General features: G+C 44.6%; 1 protein-coding gene across 1 annotated transcript in view; it reads right to left on the bottom strand.

The window, feature by feature from the left end:
• The window catches only part of LOC307033464 (cyclin-dependent kinase 15-like), a 57,237-nt gene that overhangs the window by 35,340 nt on the left and 621 nt on the right, over positions 1-21,276 (bottom strand). The window contains exons 2-8 of the mRNA XM_079671950.1: positions 20,096-20,215; positions 19,865-19,959; positions 14,583-14,662; positions 6,666-6,760; positions 6,515-6,577; positions 4,566-4,689; positions 1,872-1,992 (exon numbers count right to left, since the gene is read on the bottom strand). Of these exons, the coding sequence (XP_079528076.1) occupies positions 1,872-1,992; positions 4,566-4,689; positions 6,515-6,577; positions 6,666-6,760; positions 14,583-14,662; positions 19,865-19,959; positions 20,096-20,215 (698 nt within the window). The remainder of the gene's footprint in view (positions 1-1,871; positions 1,993-4,565; positions 4,690-6,514; positions 6,578-6,665; positions 6,761-14,582; positions 14,663-19,864; positions 19,960-20,095; positions 20,216-21,276) is intronic.

Below are 21,276 nucleotides of genomic sequence, written 5' to 3' on the forward strand. Positions count from 1 at the left end.
GGGAAATAATAAAGGCTTGTGTTTTGTAGACGCATGCAGGCTAGAGTTGGAGAACAAGAAATGGCTGACCTACCTGCACATCGTGTGGCTCCAGACCTTCCACCTTTCTCTCATGTGGGAATTGACTATTTGGACCCATCGTGGTTAAAAGAGGTCGAGGCCATGTGAAGCGGTGGGGGGTAATATTTACCTGCCTTGTGAGTCGAGCTATTCATCTGGAGGCGGCGAGTACCTTAGATACTGAGTCCTGCATCAACGCCATCAGGCGGTTTTCATGTGGAAGAGGACCAATTCTAACAATCAGAACAGATCGCCCAGAAAGAACTGGAGACTGCTCTGAACCAGCTTGATCACAAAAGGATCCAGGATTCCCTGCTCTCTGAGCGAGTCAGGTGGCTGTTCAACCCCCATCAGGAGCACACTTTGGAGGAGTGTGGGAAAGACTGATCAGGCATCAGGCCATGGATGATGAAATGCTACAAACTGCCTTTTGTGAAGTTGAGTCTATTCTCAACGACAGACCAATCACAGGTCTGGTCAGAAGTGTGTTAGTTCAGACCAAGACTAACGTCCTGCAAAGGCCCGTTAGTAAGCTCTGTGTACTCCTGGAAGCCAACTGAGCCGAGAGCTAGCCAACGCCCTACCCCCCCTGCACACACACATGCTGTCTCTCTGACGTCTCTCCATACGCAAAGCTCTCTATTTCAAACTCCACTGATACCCTGTGGACTGTTGTCTCCGGCCTCAGGGACAGTGAGTGGTGAAACCACAAAGGACACTGATGCAGCATGAACTTTGGGGGGGTCTAAGTGGGGGCTAATTGCGTAGTTTAAAATATGTAAAGGTGTTACCTGGCTCCTCACATTAGGGGCCGGACGATGAAGCCACATCGAGGAGCGTTTATTTTATTGTTCCTTTTTGTTTATAGTAAATCTTCCTTTTAATTCTTATTTAAGTTTATCAAATAAGTTGCACTGTGCCTCAGTTTTTGTAAAGGCAGCCTTTGGGCACCGGGGGAGGGGAGAGGGGAGACCTGCTCATTATAAATCTGGGAAACAGGTGGTAGTGAGCCCCCCCCCCCCCCCCCCCCCATCGGGTAAGAAGGAAGAAAGGCTCGATGTGTGGAAATAATAAATTGCTCTGACCTTGATTTTTACCCATGCGTAAGATTCGCTGACTCAGCGGCACTTTGGGTCAGTTTGTGATTGGGTTAGGGGAGGGTCTCTATCAGGGTCAGTGTGTGATGGGGTTAGGGGAGGGTCTCTATCAGGGTCAGTGTGTGATGGGGTTAGGGGAGGGTCTCTATCAGGGTCAGTGTGTGATGGGGTTAGGGGAGGGTCTCTATCAGGGTCAGTGTGTGATGGGGTTATGGGAGGGTCTCTATCAGGGTCAGTATGTGATGGGGTTAGGGGAGGGTCTCTATCAGGGTCAGTATGTGATGGGGTTAGGGGAGGGTCTCTATCAGGGTCAGTGTGTGATGGGGTTAGGGGAGGGTCTCTATCAGGGTCAGTGTGTGATGGGGTTAGGGGAGGGTCTCTATCAGGGTCAGTGTGTGATGGGGTTATGGGAGGGTCTCTATCAGGGTCAGTATGTGATGGGGTTAGGGGAGGGTCTCTATCAGGGTCAGTGTGTGATGGGGTTAGGGGAGGGTCTCTATCAGGGTCAGTGTGTGATGGGGTTAGGGGAGGGTCTCTATCAGGGTCAGTGTGTGATGGGGTTAGGGGAGGGTCTCTATCAGGGTCAGTGTGTGATGGGGACCGGGGAGGGTCTCTATCAGGGTCAGTGTGTGATGGGGACCGGGGAGGGTCTCTATCAGGGTCAGTGTGTGATGGGGACCGGGGAGGGTCTCTATCAGGGTCAGTAATATGTACCAGACGTCCAGGCTGCTGCAGTACTCTGTGTTCCCAAGCAGGACGTCGGGGGGGCGATACCACAGAGTCACAACCTGAGAGGACAGAACCAGACCGGGGACAGACTGAGAGCGGGCCAGACCTGAGAGACACCAAGAGACAAGAGAGGAGATCAGAGGACAGACTGTGAGACAAGAGACATCAAGAGACAAATCAAGAGACATCAAGAGGCAAGAGAGACATCAAGAGAAAAGAGAGACATCAAGAGAGGAGATCAGAGGATAGACTGTGAGACAAGAGACATCAGGAGACAAATCAAGAGACATCAAGAGGCAAGAGAGACATCAAGAGAAAAGAGAGACATCAAGAGAGGAGATCAGAGGACAGACTGTGAGACAAGAGACATCAAGAGACAAATCAAGAGACATCAAGAGGCAAGAGAGACATCAAGAGAAAAGAGAGACATCAAGAGAGGAGATCAGAGGATAGACTGTGAGACAAGAGACATCAGGAGACAAATCAAGAGACATCAAGAGGCAAGAGAGACATCAAGAGAAAAGAGAGACATCAAGAGAGGAGATCAGAGGATAGACTGTGAGACAAGAGACATCAGGAGACAAATCAAGAGACATCAAGAGGCAAGAGAGACATCAAGAGAAAAGAGAGACATCAAGAGAGGAGATCAGAGGACAGACTGTGAGACAAGAGACATCAAGAGACAAATCAAGAGACATCAAGAGGCAAGAGAGACATCAAGAGAAAAGAGAGACATCAAGAGAGGAGATCAGAGGATAGACTGTGAGACAAGAGACATCAGGAGACAAATCAAGAGACATCAAGAGGCAAGAGAGACATCAAGAGAAAAGAGAGACATCAAGAGAGGAGATCAGAGGACAGACTGAAAGACAAGAGACATCAAGAGACAAGAGAGACATCAAGAGAAAAGAGAGACATCAAGAGAGGAGATCAGAGGACAGACTGTGAGACAAGAGACATCAAGAGACAAGAGAGACATCAAGAGAAAAGAGAGACATCAAGAGAGGAGATCAGAGGACAGACTGTGAGACAAGAGACATCAAGAGACAAATCAAGAGACATCAAGAGGCAAGAGAGACATCAAGAGAAAAGAGAGACATCAAGAGAGGAGATCAGAGGACAGACTGAAAGACAAGAGACATCAAGAGACAAGAGAGACATCAAGAGAGACATCAAGAGAGAAGAGAGGAGATCACAGGACAGACTGAGAGACAAGAGAGAAATCAAGAGATGGTCAGAGGACAGACTGAGAGACAAGAGACATCAGGAGACAAGAGAGACATCAAGAGACAAGAGAGACATCAAGAGACATCAAGAGAGACATCAAGAGACAAGAGAGACAAGAGAGACAAGAGAGGAGATCACAGGACAGACTGAGAGACAAGAGAGACATCAAGAGACAAGAGAGACATCAAGAGACATCAAGATACAAGAGAGACATCAAGAGACAAGAGAGACATCAAGAGACATCAAGAGACAAGAGAGACATCAAGAGACAAGAGAGACATCAAGAGAGGAGATCACAGGACAGACTGAGAGACAAGAGAGACATCAAGAGACAAGAGAGACATCAAGAGACATCAAGATACAAGAGAGACATCAAGAGACAAGAGAGACATCAAGAGACATCAAGATACAAGAGAGACATCAAGAGACAAGAGAGACATCAAGAGACATCAAGAGACAAGAGAGACATCAAGAGACAAGAGAGACATCAAGAGACATCAAGAGACAAGAGAGACAAGAGAGACAAGAGAGGAGATCACAGGACAGACTGAGAGACAAGAGAGACATCAAGAGACAAGAGAGACATCAAGAGACATCAAGATACAAGAGAGACATCAAGAGACAAGAGAGACATCAAGAGACATCAAGATACAAGAGAGACATCAATAGACAAGAGAGACATCAAGAGACATCAAGAGACAAGAGAGACATCAAGAGACAAGAGAAACATCAAGAGACATCAAGAGACAAGAGAGACATCAAGAGACAAGAGAGACAAGAGAGACATCAAGAGACAAGAGAGGAGATCAGAGGACAGACTGAGAGACAAGAGAGACATCAAGAGAAATATATCCCAGGTCTCAGATATATCCAGAGCCTGTCTCTGATTGGCTGAAACACCAACCAGATCATTGCAGCATTACCCATAATCCCCTCTGTTTCAGCCCTGTTTCCAAAGTGCTGATTCTCTGTCTGTTCTCTAGATGAAGATAAGGAGCCCCTCCCCACGCCCCTCTGAGAGACATTTGGTTACAAAGAACTCAATGGAGCTCTAGAGGAGATTCAGGTGATAAGGGGGGGGGGGGGGGGTTACCTTGGTTGCTGATTGGCTAATGGTTACACAAGACAAAACATCGTTATGACATCATCAAGTGGCCAAAATCTGATCAGCTCATTTTCAGACAGGTTTTTATAGAAATGGATCAAAAAGAGAGAGAATCTTTGTTCCTGAAACTTCCAGAGTCTCCTTTAATGTATTTAGTGTATGTAGTGTGTTGAATGTACATAATGTATTCAATGTATATAATGTATTCAATGTATATAATGTGTTGAATGTATATAATGTGTTGAATGTATATAATGTACTCAATGTATATAATGTGTTGAATGTATATAATGTATATAATGTATTCAATGTATATAATGTATTCAATGTATATAATGCGTTAGTACCGAAGTCAGCGATCTTGAGCTCTCCTCTGAAGCTCAGCAGCAGGTTCTGAGGCTTCAGGTCTCTGTGGAGGATCTTCAGAGAGTGGAGGAAGAGGAGGCCTCTGAGGAGCTGGAGGAGCAGCAGCTGGAGAAACACACATATACATATATATATTGTTTCTTTCCGTTAACCGTCAAGTGGGAAACAAGTATTTGTTTTGTGTGTTTCTCTTAGTATCCTAAGATACTACTACTACTGTTATTATGAAGGGCAGACCATCTATTTGTATTTATTGAGTTTCTTTTAGAAAGGGGCAGGTCACATAAGACTTCATTCTTCTCCCTGCTCCTTTTCGCTCAGTGGTAGAGTCATGTTTTGTGGCAATTATTTGGTTTTGCATAACATGAGCGGGACAAATACAAATGAAATATATATACATATATATATGTATGTTTATAAAACGGACAAGTCAAATCAAGCAATCTGATTGGTTCTTAGGGGTAGAATTGTAAGTTACTTTTCACAACAAGTCAGTATCCCTCCGCGTCTGAGAAAAACAGTATACCGTTGGGCTGAAAAGCAAACAGTTCATACTGGAACAAGAAAGCAGCGGAGAAGTAACGGGGCAGAAACCCTCCTTTTTGACGCAGCGGTCCAGACATAGACATCAAACGGCAAAACATATTCAGTGCGCAGTTCCTTTGGCATTAGGGCAGGGATATCTAGATACTTTTGAAGGTTTAACATAATGAATTGTGCTACTTTTAAAGCAAGCAACGATGTTTTCAAATCTGTAATCAAAGAGGTCTGCAACAACGCTATCGACCAATCAGATTGCTTGATTTCACTTGTCAGTTTTATAAATATATTTAAATTTCTTCCGTTACGAAACAAACTTACAAAGCATAAGATGGAAACATTTAAGATTAACTTCGACCTCCGGGGGGGTCTTACTATAGTATGGAGGAGTGGATTGAGCAGTGCCTATCTCCAGAGAGCACCTAACCGACCACATGCAGAGCTACGTGAAGAGCAGGTAGACCAACTGGAAAAGTAGCACCATTCAAAAGCTTTCTGATGCGGGTCTTGAAACAAAGCAGAGAAGTGATGACCGTTAGTTGCCACAGGTGCGAAAGCTCTCTCCAGAGCTACTGGAAGCCCAATCTCGGGGACCGGAGAAAGTGGAGCAATATTCTCGCCACGCCAAGAAACAGCCTCGAACAACCTCAACCTATACAAGTGACCACGTAAGCCATGCTACTGATGCTGGACAGGTTTTCAGTGGCTGCACAATAAACAGCAACATACACATTAATGTAAATAAACAACCAAATAATGGATCAACGCTCTCTGTCTAATATGTTCGCTAGCTGTTAGTGTTGTTGCATAGAAACCACCTTGCACTATGTTTTGTGCAGAAGGCAACGGAGGGACTATTTTATTTTGAACATTATTATTTACTAATAAAAACTATTTAAATTAGAGTTTGTATTTTTCTTTCATATTGCCACACTTGGTAAACGTTTTATAAAAGCAATAGCTCACGACAGGCCGTGGTATATGCTCATTATATCACAGCTAAGGGGCGTGGTTCGGCCCGACGCGAAGCGGAGGGTCGACAACCCCCTTCGCTGTGATATAATGAGCATATACCACGGCCTGTCGTGAGCTATTGCTTAAATATATATATATATATACATATATATAATACAGCCTTATACCTTAAATCCTGACACCATCACTACACTTTAAAACCATCTTAAGAAATGTTAAACCATCAAACACGGTTTTACCACTTTAAAAAAGTCCCAAACCACCTTAAAACATTGGGCCCCGCCCCCCATTGTGCCAGCAGCCAATGAGAGGACAGAACAAAGATGTTACGATAATGAAGAGTTAGTCCCGCCCCTCACTGTGCCAGCAGCCAATGAGAGGACATCATTATTCTTATAATGAGGCGTTCACTGACCCGGACGTTGTGGGAGTTCAGACCTCCGGGGTGTTCGCTCAGGTACTGACCCAGATCTGTCTGCTGCAGGGGGGGGAACCACAGAAATAACAACAACAACAACAACAACAACAATAAATACATTATATATCATATGTCATTGAATCCTCACCATGTACTCAAAGACCAGCGTCAGCGTCTCTCTGGTGTGGATGATGTCATGAAGAACCACGATGTTAGCATGTTTCAGAGATTTGAGAAGAGATGCTACACACACACACACACACACACACACACACACACACACACACACACACACACACACACACACACACACACACACACACACACACACACACACACACACACACACACACACACACACACACACACACACACACACACACACACACACACACACACACACACAGAGAATTTGCATATACTGTAAAATATAACAAGAGCCACGTTCACACAAAGTACTTTGCGGTACTTAGTTCCAGGGCCGTTTCTAGCTGTTTGGGGGCCCTATGCAAGATGCTGTTTGGGGGCCCTATGCAAGATGCTGTTTGGGGGCCCTAGTCTTTACAGTTTTTGAACTACAATGGGGGAATTCCGAAGCCTTTAAGACAGGGGTGCCCAACCTTTTTTGAACCAAGAGCTACTTTTAAAGTTGCCAGTCTGCCGAGATCTACCAGTCCAAATAGAGGGGGGGGGGGGGGGGGTGGGGAAGCTGCTAGCGAAAATTATGCCATTTAAAAACATTAAACGGCCGTCAGCGAATCGAGCCGGCCCTTGGCGACCGGCCCTTGGCGACCGGCCCTTAGCAACCGGCCGTTCTGTGATTCTCCAGATGGCTAGTCCACGGAGGGTGGAAAATACACACCGGAAGTAAACAAAGACGTGCAACGGGACGTTGTTCCCACGGGAAACAAAACTATTAAATGAATCAATCGCATCTCTTAAAATTCACAACTTATTATGAATGAATCATTCACAAACTCATAATGATGTGTTCACATGTTTCACTCTGTTACATATGCATGCAACGAACAGAAGAGCGTAGGGCCGAATCAGGAGGGAGTTCCGTCTCGTAGCGTTTGTGCACTGTTTTGAAATGCCGCTCCTAAAGGACCCTTCTTCGATGAAGCCACGCTCGCATTGCAGATGAGACAGATGGACTCTGAATGGAACAGATAGAAAAACAATCATCCTCCCACTCGGAGTGAACATTATATATTTTGGGCTTTTTTGCTTCTGCCATGATTGCGGACTTGTGTGTGTGCGGACTGTCCCTCCTGTTGACACGGACAACGTCAGCAAACTAGTGCCCACTGCCCACCAGCCACGCCCCGACACATGGGGTCACGCCGGCCAATCACAAAGCTTTGATGCGTTCAAGTGCATTATTCTGGGACAGGAAGATTATGTTACAGGACATTAACGATAAAACAGAATGTTGTTGTTCTATTTTAGACACATCTCGCGATCGACAGGGAAGCTCCCGACGTGGGCACCCCTGCTTTAAGATGATCTGTGGAGATGCATCAATCTGTTACACTTTAAGAGGAAAACCCTACAAAACAACACAGAAAAGCCTCAAAATACGATATAAAAGAGGAGCACAAATAAGTAAATAAAAAATACAAGAGGATAAAAGCACAGAAACACTGAGTTGCACATTGGGCTGATGACCACTCACACGCCAAGGGAGACATTCACTTCTCATTGCATCATAACCGTCCAGTCTCAAAATAGTAGCTACGGCGTACATTAATGAGTAACGGGATTATCTAATCCCCTAAAGAAGGAATAGAATTCACAAAAGAGAGAATAGGCTCCCAGGTTTTGTTAAATGTATCAGAGCATCCCCTTATGCTACACTTCATCTTCCCTAAGTATAAGAAAGACATGAAGTCTTTCAACCACGACTGAGAAGATGGAGGCTTCTGGTCCTTCCACTGCAGGACAACACGTCTCCTTGTTAGAGAAACTAGAGAACTCCTCAGGGACTCCAGACATAGAAACTGAAGGGCTAGGAACCACCGGCTTATTGAGGGCCTTCCAGAGTGTGTCATAAAAAGAGGACCAGAAAGAACCCAGCTGGCCGGAGAGAGAGACAGTTTGCTAAGTCTAACGTTGGTCAGGTGTGATCTGTGTAGGACCTTAAACTGTATCAGTGTCAGTCTGGCGCAAGATGAAGTAGAGTTGACTCTGTCTAGGGCCCCCTGCCACCATTCATCTGAAAAGGTAACCCCAAGCTCCTCCTCCCAGGTGTTCCTAGTCGCTAAAGGAGAGGATAATGCTGATAAGATGAACTTCCCCACGGCTGAAATGACTCCACGGACTACAGGGGACAATAGAACTGTATCAAGGTGGACTGATCGCAATGCTCTTGAGATCAACACCAAGAAAACTGAGGAAATCCTTTTTGGCTCACCGTCTGACTCCCATAAAGTCCTCATGGTCATCCAGACAGATGAAACCAAGCAGGGAGCTTCATACAAACACTTGGGTGTAATGATTGACCGTCTGCTGTCATGGAAGGATCACATTGAGTATCTGAGCAAAAGGACAAAACAAAGGATTTCTTTTCTCCACCGTCTCAGGTCTTTTGGGGCGAGCAGAGAAATTCTTCTGTTGTTCTTTACATCTGTGATCATGTCTGTTCTGCAGCAACACTACCTGGTACAAATGTTTTTCAGCAGCTTTCAAATCAAAACTGCTCCACCTGTTAAACATCTGCTCAAAGACTGTTGGTCCACCTGTCAGAGACTCTATGACTCATCATAACAACCTAGTGAGGCTGTCCAACCACATCATCTCTGACCCAAACCATGCTCTGAACACTGAGTATGAACTGCTACCATCTAATGGAGATACAGGGTCCCACCATTCAATAAGGTCAGACCTTTGTCCATCCTTTGTGCATCAGCCAATCCTCACAGTAAATACAGAGCTGATCCCAGATCAGATGCACGCTGAAGGCTCTTTGAGCAGGTTTTCTCTCACTGATTGTGCTGTTATGTTACATGTTTGTTGTTTGTGTTTCATGTATTGTATCTGGATACTTGTCTGTTGATGTTGGACATGGAGCTGCTGCGACGCAAGTCACATTTCAGAATTGATCTGACAAATAAAGTAATATCGTATCGTAAGGAGAGAATCAGGTGGTTGATGAGGAACATTGGGGAAGTTACAACGAGCAAAGTCTCGGATTTGAAAATATCTAAATAACTGAGAGTTTGGAAGGTCAGATTTAGTCTTGAGAATATCAAAGGAGACACAAATGTTATCAACAAAAAGTTGTTTGAAATAAACCGACCCTTTTTCCATCCACAGAGAGAAAACCGGGTCGAGAGATGAAGGAAGAACAATAAGATTATTACAAATGGGCATCAGCAGGGAAAGGGAAAGCATTTGAAAGTGCCGTCTACATTTCCTCCAAATCTTCACAGTATTGTACAATTGGGTTGGATAGGCATTTAGCAGGGTATGACTTTAGGGGGGCACAAAGACACCAGTCTGTAATGGGCGAGTAGTGGGAATCTTTTGAATACTGTCCGCCCAATAGATGCCAGAAGGTTAGGTAGAGCAAGGCCACCATCTTCTTTAGCCCTTTGTAGGACAGAATGTTTGACCCTTGGGGTCTTTCCTGCCCAAATAAAAGATGAAGTAGTCTTGTCTGAGTCCTTAAAAAAGATTTGGGGAGGAATAATGGTAAACATTGAAAAAGGAATGAGAATCTGGGAAGCACATTCATTTTGATTGAACTGATTCTACCTACAGTCGACAGAGGGAGAGAGTTCCAGCGCTGTAGGTCTTAACCTCCTTCACCTCCTTCAGAACGTTATGCTGAAGAGGTGAGGAAATGTTAATGCCCAGGTACCGGAAACTAGAGGAGGCCAAATGAAAAGGCGCTCTTACTGATGTTCCACTTGTATCCCGAAAAGGAACCAAACGTTTGTAAAACGTCAAGAATCATTTCATTCTCTCTACCCCTTTCCAAACATAACAACCTAATCTCTTCTAACTCTGCTCCTGTCCGCCGTAACCTCCGTTCCCTCTCCCCCTCTACCTTTGCCTCATCGGTGCTCTCAGCCCTCCCTTCCTCTGACTCATTCCAACTCCTGCCTCCAAACGCTGCTGCAAAAACTCTCCTCTCTACTCTCTCATCCTCTCTGGACTTTCTCTGTCCTCTCACATCGCGGCCGGCTCGTCAGTCCCCTCCTGCTCCCTGGCTAAATGATGCACTGCGTGCTAATAGAACCATCCTTCGGGCAGCAGAGCGGAAATGGTGGAAATCCAAACACCATGACGACCTCCTAACCTATCAGGCTCTCCTCTCCTCTTTCTCTGCTTCCATCTCTCAGGCAAAAAGCACTTTCTTTCAAGATAAGATCCAATCTTCCTATTCCAATCCCAAAAAACTATTTTCTATCTTCTCCACCCTCTTGGACCCCCCCAAAGCACCTCCCCCCTCCTCCCTTCTGTCAAGCGACTTTGTTAACCACTTTGAAAAAAAGGTTGATGATATTCGCTCTTCCTTTTCTGACTCACCTTTACTCACCTCTGGGTCACCAGACCCTCCCTTCACCCACACACTGACCTCCTTCTCCCCTCTCTCTCCAAGTGAGGTTCTTACCCTCGTTACCTCTGCCCGTCCTACCACCTGTTCTCTGGACCCTATCCCCTCAAACCTCCTTCAGACTATCGCTCCTGATATTCTACCATTTCTCACCCATTTCATCAACACTTCTCTAACTTCTGGTCACTTTCCAAACAGTCTCAAGGAGGCAAGAGTAAACCCTCTCCTTAAGAAACCCACTCTCAATCCGTCTGATGTTATTAACTACAGGCCCGTCTCTCTCCTCCCGTTCCTGTCTAAAACACTTGAACGCGCTGTCTTTAAACAACTCTCCTGTTACCTCCATCAGAACAACCTTCTGGATCCGCACCAGTCTGGTTTCAAGGCAGGTCACTCAACAGAAACTGCTCTCCTTGCTGTCTCTGATGAACTGCACACTGCTAAAGCAGCCTCCCTCTCCTCTGTCATCATCCTTCTGGACCTGTCTGCTGCATTCGACACAGTGAACCATCAGATCCTCCTTCGCTCTCTCCAAGAACTTGGAGTTTCAGGCACTGCACTTTCCCTCCTCACCTCATACCTCAACGACCGCACCTACAGGGTTACTTGGAGAGGGTCCGAGTCCGACCCTTGTCAATTAACTACAGGGGTCCCTCAGGGCTCGGTTCTTGGTCCCCTCCTCTTCTCCCTGTACACAAACTCGCTCGGGTCTGTCATTAGCCCGCATGGTTTTTCATACCACTGCTACGCTGACGACACCCAACTAATTCTGTCCTTTCCCCGCTCAGAGACCCAGGTCGTCGCACGCATCTCTGCTTGCCTAGCAGACATCTCTCGGTGGATGTCTGCTCATCACCTCAAGCTCAACCTTGACAAGACTGAACTGCTCTTCCTTCCGGGAAAAGATTGTCCCACTCTTGACCTAACAATCAACATCGGCACCTCTGTTGTTTCCCCGACTCAGACTGCAAGGAATCTGGGTGTGGTCCTAGATAACAAATTGTCCTTCACTGCAAACATCTCTGCTACAACCCGCTGCTGCAGATACACGCTTTACAACATCAGGAGGATACGTCCCCAGCTGACCCAGACATCAGCGCAGATTCTGGTCCAGGCTCTCGTCATCTCACGCCTAGACTACTGCAACTCCCTCCTGGCTGGTCTACCTGCATGTGCCATCCGACCTCTGCAGCTCATCCAGAATGCAGCGGCTCGTCTGGTCTTCAACCTTCCTAAATGTTCCCACACGACGCCGCTCCTCCGCTCCCTTCACTGGCTTCCAGTAACTGCTAGAATCCACTTCAAGACACTGGTACTTGCGTACCATGCTGTGAATGGGTCTGGCCCTTCCTACATCCAGGACATGGTTAAACCGTACACCCCAGCACGTGCACTCCGCTCTGCATCAGCCAAACAGCTCGCTGCACCCGCACTGCGAGGGGGACCCAAGTTCCCGTCAGCAGAAACACGTGGGTTTGCTATCCTGGCTCCAAAATGGTGGAATGAGCTCCCCATTGAAATCAGGACAGCAGATAGCTTACACATCTTCCGACGCAAACTGAAAACTCATCTCTTTAGACTCCACTTCGAGCAATAGAATTACTAACAAAGCACTTATATACTAATAAAGGGCTGGCTTTCTAAATGCCAGTTGAGTAGCACTTGAAATGTTTGGCTCTATGAAACCTGATGTACTTATATGATTCTGTTTTCTTAAAGGTTGTATCTTCCTGGTCGAATGCACTTATTGTAAGTCGCTTTGGATAAAAGCGTCAGCTAAATGCAATGTAATGTAATCCCATTAATACTGGACTGGTACAGCGGAACCTGTGTTCCACCCCATTCCTATAGATACCTGTGGAAGCTGGTGAGCTTCTAAGAACGATGGAAAGTGGCTCGATAGCAAACACTAGAGGCGACGGGGACCCTTTGGGTTGAGTGGAGTTGGTAGTCACACTAGCTGTAGGAGAACTATACAACAATTGAATCCATGAAATATATCTTTGACCAAACCAAACTTGTCAAGAGCTGAAAATAAATGACCCCACTCCACTCGGTCAAAAGCTTCTCCACATCCACAGAGATCAGCCTTTCAGCCTCTTGTGTGCTAGACTTAGACATTATGATATTAAGGAGGCGACGAATACTTGAGGACAACTGTCTACCCATTGTGAAGCCAGTTTGACTACCTGAAATAATATCTAGCAGACAGGAGTCCAGACGGCTAGCCAGGGTCTTAGCTAATAGCTTTATGTCAGAGGCAAACTAACAGGAGCTGCTACATTCTGCTGGAGCTTTGTTTCTCTTTGTTTTGAGTGAAATTGATGCTTGAGTTACGGATGGAGGAAGGGAACCACGCTCTGAGGAGCCGTCCGCCCGGTGCCTTGCCATTCTGTATCAACCTGTCTGTGCCTCCTTTAAACTGAGTGGAGCATCGATTCCTCTTACTTGTTTCGTTGATCAGAGGGAAATCCAAATGATCCAAGAATGGTTTCATTAAGATGTTGTCAGGTGGAGCCTCTGATTGGTAAAGATTAGAATAGTACGAAAACATTATTGATCTCCTTTGGGTCTGTAACTATTGAATGGGGGGGGGTTTGTGAACGTGAGGCAGATTGATGCTTTAGTTGTAACGCTTGGAGCTTGAGTCTCTCCGTCTGAAGAGCGAAGGAGATGAGGGGTTCTGTCTGTCAATTTGTAGAATTGCTTCCATCAGCTCAAGTTGTCTCTGTATTCGCTGCTTATGTTCCCTGGCACTGTAAGAGAATTAGCGCTTTGCAGGTTTCCCACAGGAGGGAAGGAGAAGTCCACTCAGATTTGTTATTTACGATAAAGAGCCTCATTTTCTCAGAAATAAATGTGCAGAATGTATTAGAAGATAAAAACCGCGATCTCCAAATTGAGCGCTGTCCACTTTTAGGAAGCAATTCCAAGTCTAATAACAGGGGGGCGTGGTCTGATATGACTATTGCCGAGTATTCACATCATTTCACTGAAGGAAGGAGTATTTTGTGTAAAAGAATCAATGCCAGAATATGTTTGATGAACATGGGAGTAGAATGAAAACTCTTTTGCTGTTGGGTGGCTGAATCGCCACGTATCCACACAACCGATCGGGTCACAAGCGTCATAAGAGCTCTAGCCGCACTAGATGGGGATTTAGCTTGGATAAATCGAGGGAAGGATTAACAACCAAGATCTCCCCCCAAAATAAGGTGGTGTGAATCCAGGCATGGGACTAATGAGAATAAGGACGTCATACAATTAGGACAACTCCAGTTAGGGGCATGGACGCAAACCATGATAACAGGAGTTTGGAGCAATACACCCACGACCATAATGTAACGCCCACTTGTATCAGAGATACGCTTTTCTAAAGAGAGCTGCAGCCGTTTGTGTGTGTGTGTGTGTGTGTGTGTGTGTGTGTGTGTGTGTGTGTGTGTGTGTGTGTGTGTGTGTGTGTGTGTGTGTGTGTGTGTGTGTGTGTGTGTGTGTGTGTACCCTCTCTAATGGCAGTGAAGGGAACCCCCTCCTCAGTCTTCATCCTGATCTCCTTCAGAGCGACCAGCCGCCCGTTGATCCTGCACACATTCAGATATATGAATCACAGGTATATATAAAGTATATAAGTATATATAAAGTATATATAAAGTATATAAGTATATATAAAGTATATAAGTATATATAAAGTATATATAAAGTATATAAGTATATATAAAGTATATATAAAGTATATATAAAGTATATATAAAGTATATATAAAGTATTTATAAAGTATTTATAAAGTATATATATAAAGTATATATAAAGTATATAAGTATATATAAAGTATATATAAAGTATATAAGTATATATAAAGTATATATAAAGTATATAAGTATATATCAAGTATATATAAAGTATATATAAAGTATATAAAGTATATATAAAGTATATAAGTATATATAAATATATATACTTATATACTTTATATATACTTATATACTTTAAATATACAAGTATATATAAAGTATTTATAAAGTATATAAAGTATATATACAGTGGGGCAAAAAAGTATTTAGTCAGCCACCAATTGTTCAAGGGTTACTTAGATTAGTTACTTAACCCTAACCCGTTCACTTCAAAAGATGAGAGGCTGTAATGTTGATCCTAGGTACACCTCAACTATGAGAGACAGAATGAGAAAAACAAATCCAGAAAATCACATTGTCTGATTTTTAAAGAATTTATTTGTAAATAAGGTGTAAAATAAGTATTTGGTCAATAACAAACAAACAAGATTTCTGTCTCTCAAAGACCTGTAACTTCTTCTTTCAGAGCCTCCTCTGTCCTCCACTTGTTAACTGTATTAATGGAACCTGTTTGAACTCGTTATCAGTATAAAAGACACCTGTCCACAACCTCAAACAGTCACACTCCAAACTCCACTATGGCCAAGACCAGAGAGCTGTCAAAGGACACCAGAAACTAAATGGTAGACCTGCACCAGGCCGGGAAGACTGAATCTGCAATAGGTAAGCAGCTTGGTGTGAAGAAATCAACTGTGGGAGCAATGATTAGAAAATGGAAGACAAACAAGACCACTGATAATCTCCCTCCATCTGGGGCTCCACGCAAGATCTCACCCCGTGGGGTCAAGATGAGAAACAAGAACGGTGAGCAAAGATCCCAGAACCACACGGGGGGACCTAGGGTCCATGACCTGCAGAGAGCTGGGACCAAAGTAACAAAGGCTACCATCAGTAACACACTACGCCGCCAGGGACTCAAATCCTGCAGTGCCAGACGTGTCCCCCTGCTTAAGCCAGGACATGTCCAGGCCCGTCTGAAGTTTGCTAGAGAGCATTTAGATGATCCAGAAGAGGATTGGGAGAATGTCATTTGGTCAGATGAAACCAAAATAGAACTTTTTGGTAAAAACTCAACTAGACGTGTTTGGAGGAGAAAGAATGCTGAGTTGCATCCAAAGAACACCTACTGTGAAACATGGGGGGGGACATCATGCTTTGGGGCTGTTGTTCTGCAAAGGGACCAGGACCACTGATCCGTGTATAGCAGGGGTCACCAAACTACGGCCCGGGGGCCGGATCCGGCCCGCCACCCCCCTTTTACCGGCCCCCACCCCCTCTGCCCCCCACTACTTGAACCGGCCCTATGAGGCAAATCCCCAAAAGTCGTCATGGCTTATTTTTTTCAAATAGATTTTTGTAAAATAATAACATGTCTGCGTTTGGTATTTTGTTTCAGTTAAAAAAATTATATTTAGTTATAAAATAAAATGCACTATATTTGCCGAATTGTCGTCACCCGACATGATGGAGATCAAGTGAGTGACAGACAACGCACGCGTAGAGAACTGTCAGTGTTCAGGACAGCAAAAATGGCTAACGTTAACGTTAAACGAAAAGTCGATAGAGAGTGCAGAATTTTCAAAGAACAGTGGACCAACGACTATTTTTTTGTTCAGTATAAGGACCGTGCCGTTTGCATTATCTGTGAAGAGAGTGTGGCGGTTTTCAAGGAATATAATCTTCGTCGTCACCACGAAACCCGCCAGTGACTTTGCTAGCTTGCGAGGGCAAGCAAGAGCAGACAGAATTCGCAGAATGAAAGGCGGACTGGCAGCACAACAACAAACATTCATTCGCCAAACCCAGGTAAACCAGGCTGCTGCTCGAGCTAGCTTCAAGGTAGCTCACATACTAGCTACCCATGGGAAGCCCTTCACTGATGGGGACTTTGTTAAACAATGCATCCTTGCTGTGGCCGAGGAGGTGTGTCCCGACAAGAGAGAGGCAGTCAACAGTGGGAGTCTCTCCGCGACTACTATGACCAGGCGAGTAGAAGAATTGGGGGACAACGTTTATGAGCAGCTGAACGAGAAAGCGTCACAATTCAAGTTTTTTGCTTTGGCCATGGATGAGAGCAATGATGTGCAGGACACAGCACAACTGCTCATTTTTATTCGTGGGATTAGCGAAAGCTTTGAAGTGTCTGAGGAGCTGGCAGCACTAAAAAGCCTCAAAGGAACTACAACAGGAGAGGAGATGTTTGTCCAAGTGTGCAAAACAATGGAAGAGTTGGGTCTCGACTGGTGGAAATTTGCCAGCATCACTACGGATGGCGCACCTAGTATGGTTGGCACGACAAGGGGGCTAGTAGGGCGCTTGAACAGCGAATTCGAGGAACGAGGTCTCACCCCCCCACTACAAGTCCACTGTCTGATTCACCAGCAAGCCCTATGCTGCAAAGTTTTGAAGTGGGCGTCTGTTATGAAGGTGGTCGTGCACTGTGTCAACTACATCCGAAAAAATGGTCTGAAACACAGGCAGTTCCAGGCCTTCCTCTCCGAGCTTGAGTCTGCCTACGAGGTTGTGCTGTACTACACAGAAATCCGGTGGTTAAGCCCAGGCAAAGTGTTGCGCCCTTTCTACGACCTGCTACCCGAAATCAACACCTTCCTGCAGTCTAAAGGTGAAACGGTACGAGAGCTGACCGAGCCAGAATGGAAATGGGACCTCGCATTTTTAACAGATGTGACTGAAATGTTGAACCACCTTAACGTGCAGCTCCAAGGCAAAGGGAAGCCAATCAGTGACCTGTATTCCCACATCAAAGCGTTCGAGGTCAAACTAGTGCTGCTTGTGAGACAGGTTGAAAAGCTGGACTTTACGCATCTCCCTGCCACCCGGAGCTACTGCGCTGAGAAACCACCTGTCACGTTCCCAGTCGAAAAGTGCAAGGATGCACTGGAAATGCTGCAGGGGCAGTTCAGTGTGCGGTTCCGTGAGCTTCATGTCAACGGTAAAGCAATACGTTTGTTCCAGAACCCCTTTGCTGCCGACATAAATGATGCCCATTCCTCTCTTCAGTTTGAACTAGCCGAGTTGCAGAATTGTGATATCCTTAAAGATGCGTTCAAGCCTGACAGTCTCATTGAGTTCTATGCTTCGCTCCCAGGGGAAACCTACCCAAACATCAAACAGCATGCAATGAAGATGTCCTGTGAGCAAACCTTTTCCCGCATGAAGCAAACCAAGAATACAACAAGGAACAGACTCACAGATAAACACTTGCATCACACCTTGAGACTGGCTACCACTAGACTGCAACCAGACATTGAACTTCTCATCAGCCAGAAGCAAACACACAGTTCACACTGATACGGTAAGCACACTGATTTGAACAATTACTGATTTGAATTGCTATACATATGAAATGTGAAGGCTCTTTTTAATTTGCTACATATGTTGTAAAATGATGTCACAGAGAAAAGCAGACAGCAGCATGTCTTGCCATTTACTGAATATGGTGCTTCTTGTGTTCAATCCGTCATCCCTCCATGCCAGGGCTCCAGAAGGCACTCTGAAGTGAGGAGAGGAGATTGCTGACCCCATCCCAAAGACAGCACAATTCATCAACAAGTAGAAATCCAGCTCACCTACATATAGGCTACTGATTTAGATTTATTCTGGATTATTGTTGTGCTTTAGTTTTGAGCCTACACTGCTCATGTCCTTTTCACCTTGACCTAAACAACATGTTAACTGAACATGCTCACCTGGATAGGCATAAGAGTTGGCTAGTTCTATTAGCCTACTCATGTTATTATAATGTTGATGTTTTTTATTTATTTATTTATTTTATAGGCCTATTTATTTGACCTTTATTAAGTGCTGCACACAATTATTATTATTATTATTATTATTATTATTATTATTATCATCATCAGGCCTACCTATAATTTATCATTTTGAACTCACCTTTGCCAGTGTCACCTCAACTAGGCAGATGTTTCTTACCTTGACAGCTTTGATGTTATTTTTATTAGAAAACAAATAAATGGAATATCTGTGGTATTTCAAATTAAAGCAAAGTGTGAAGACTCAATTGCTACTTTTGTAAACCACTAGTAAAGATGGTAAACAAATATGTGACAGGAATCAAGTGTTGATATAGTAGTGTGGAAGTAGTACTGGGGATGGCTGTGCCGGGCTAGTAATCTCTTCTACACAATGAGCTGACTCGGCCCCGGCCCCCCATCACAGTCAGGAACAATAATGTGGCCCCCAGAGAAAAAAGTTTGGTGACACCTGGTGTAAAGGAAAGAATGAATGGGGCCATGGATCGTGAGATTTTGAGTGACAACCTCCTTCCATCAGCAAGGGCATTGAAGATGAAACGTGGCTGGGTCTTTCAGCATGACAATGATCCCAAACACACCGCCCGGGCAACGAAGGAGTGGCTTCGTAAGAAGCATTTCAAGGTCCTGGAGGGGCCTAGCCAGTCTCCAGATCTCAACCCCATAGAAAATCTTTGGAGGGAGTTGAAAGTCTGTGTTGCCTAGCGACAGCCCCAAAGCATCACTGCTCTAGAGGAGATCTGCATGGAGGAATGGGCCTAAATACCAGCAACAGTGAAAACCTTGTGAAGACTTACAGAAAGCGTTTGACCTCTGTCATTGCCAACAAAGGGTTTATAACTAAGTATTGAGATGAACTTTTGTTTTTGACCAAATACTTATTTTCCATCATTTGCAAATAAAGTCTTTAAAAATCAGACAATGTGATTTTCTGAATTTCTTTTTCTCATTCTGTCTCTCAGAGTTGAGGTATACCTAGGATGAACATTACAGACCTCTCATCTTTTGAAGTGGGAGAACTTGCACAGTTGGTGGCTGACTGAATACTTTTTTGCCCCACTGTAAGTATATATAAGTATATATAAAGTATGATGTGATGTATATATTAATCACAGGTATACTGTGATGAACACCTGAGTACCTGCTGACCCCCTTGTAGACGGCGGCGCTGGCCCCCCCTCCCAGCCTCTCCAGACTCAGGTAGGAGTGAGAGGACCCGAACCTCAGGCCGGGGTTCTGCTCAGAGACACAGGTATATACAGATATATATATATATATATATATATATATATATATATATATATATAAATAAATATATAAATATACACAACATTATATTAGTAATATATGATATATTAGAGGTGTTTCTGACCCAGGGGAAGACGCCATCCCCCTCGCCGTCCGCCCCCTCGCTGCTCCTCCGGCCTCTCTGCTGTCGGGGGTGCCGGGCCTGCAGGGTGCTGAACCAGAAGGCGGGGGGGGGGGCGTCAGCCTGTTGGGACAAACAGAGACATAAGAACACGTTTAAATCACGGTCCAAACACCTTACATTTCAAAGCATTTAAAAAAAAGTTAAAAGCACACACTGTAAAAAGTGACACACTGTAAAAGTGACACACTGTAAAAAGTGACCCACTGTAAAAAGTCACACACTGTAAAAAATGTAAGTGACCCACTGTAAAAGTCACACACTGTAAAAAGTGACCCACTGTAAAAAGTGACACACTGTAAAAGTGACCCACAGTAAAAGTGACCCACAGTAAAAGTGACCCACTGTAAAAAGTGACCCACTGTAAAAGTGACCCACAGTAAAAGTGACACACTGTAAAAGTCACACACTGTAAAAAGTGACCCACTGTAAAAAGTGACACACTGTAAAAGTGACCCACAGTAAAAGTGACCCACAGTAAAAGTGACCCACTGTAAAAAGTGACCCACTGTAAAAGTGACCCACAGTAAAAGTGACCCACTGTAAAAAGTGACACACTGTAAAAAGTGACCCACTGTAAAAAGTGACCCACAGTAAAAGTGACCCACAGTAAAAGTGACACACTGTAAAAGTCACACACTGTAAAAAGTGACCCACTGTAAAAAGTGACACACTGTAAAAGTGACACACTGTAAAAAGTGACCCACTGTAAAAAGTCACACACTGTAAAAAATGTAAGTGACCCACTGTAAAAGTCACACACTGTAAAAAGTGACCCACTGTAAAAAGTGACACACTGTAAAAAGTGACCCACAGTAAAAGTGACCCACTGTAAAAGCACCCACTGTAAAAGCACCCACTGTAAAAGTCACACACTGTAAAAAGTGACCCACTGTAAAAAGTGACCCACTGTAAAAAGTGACACACTGTAAAAGTGACCCACTGTAAAAGTGACCCACTGTAAAAGTCACACACTGTAAAAAGTGACCCACTGTAAAAAGTGACACACTGTAAAAGTGACACACTGTAAAAGTGACCCACTGTAAAAGTGACACACTGTAAAAAGTGACAGTGAAAGGTCAAAGGTAAGTGTGTTACAGAGGCGGTCAGACAGCACACTATAA

The sequence above is a fragment of the Notothenia rossii genome (genome assembly GCF_949606895.1).
Source record: "Notothenia rossii genome assembly, chromosome: 3".
Taxonomy (NCBI): domain Eukaryota; kingdom Metazoa; phylum Chordata; class Actinopteri; order Perciformes; family Nototheniidae; genus Notothenia; species Notothenia rossii.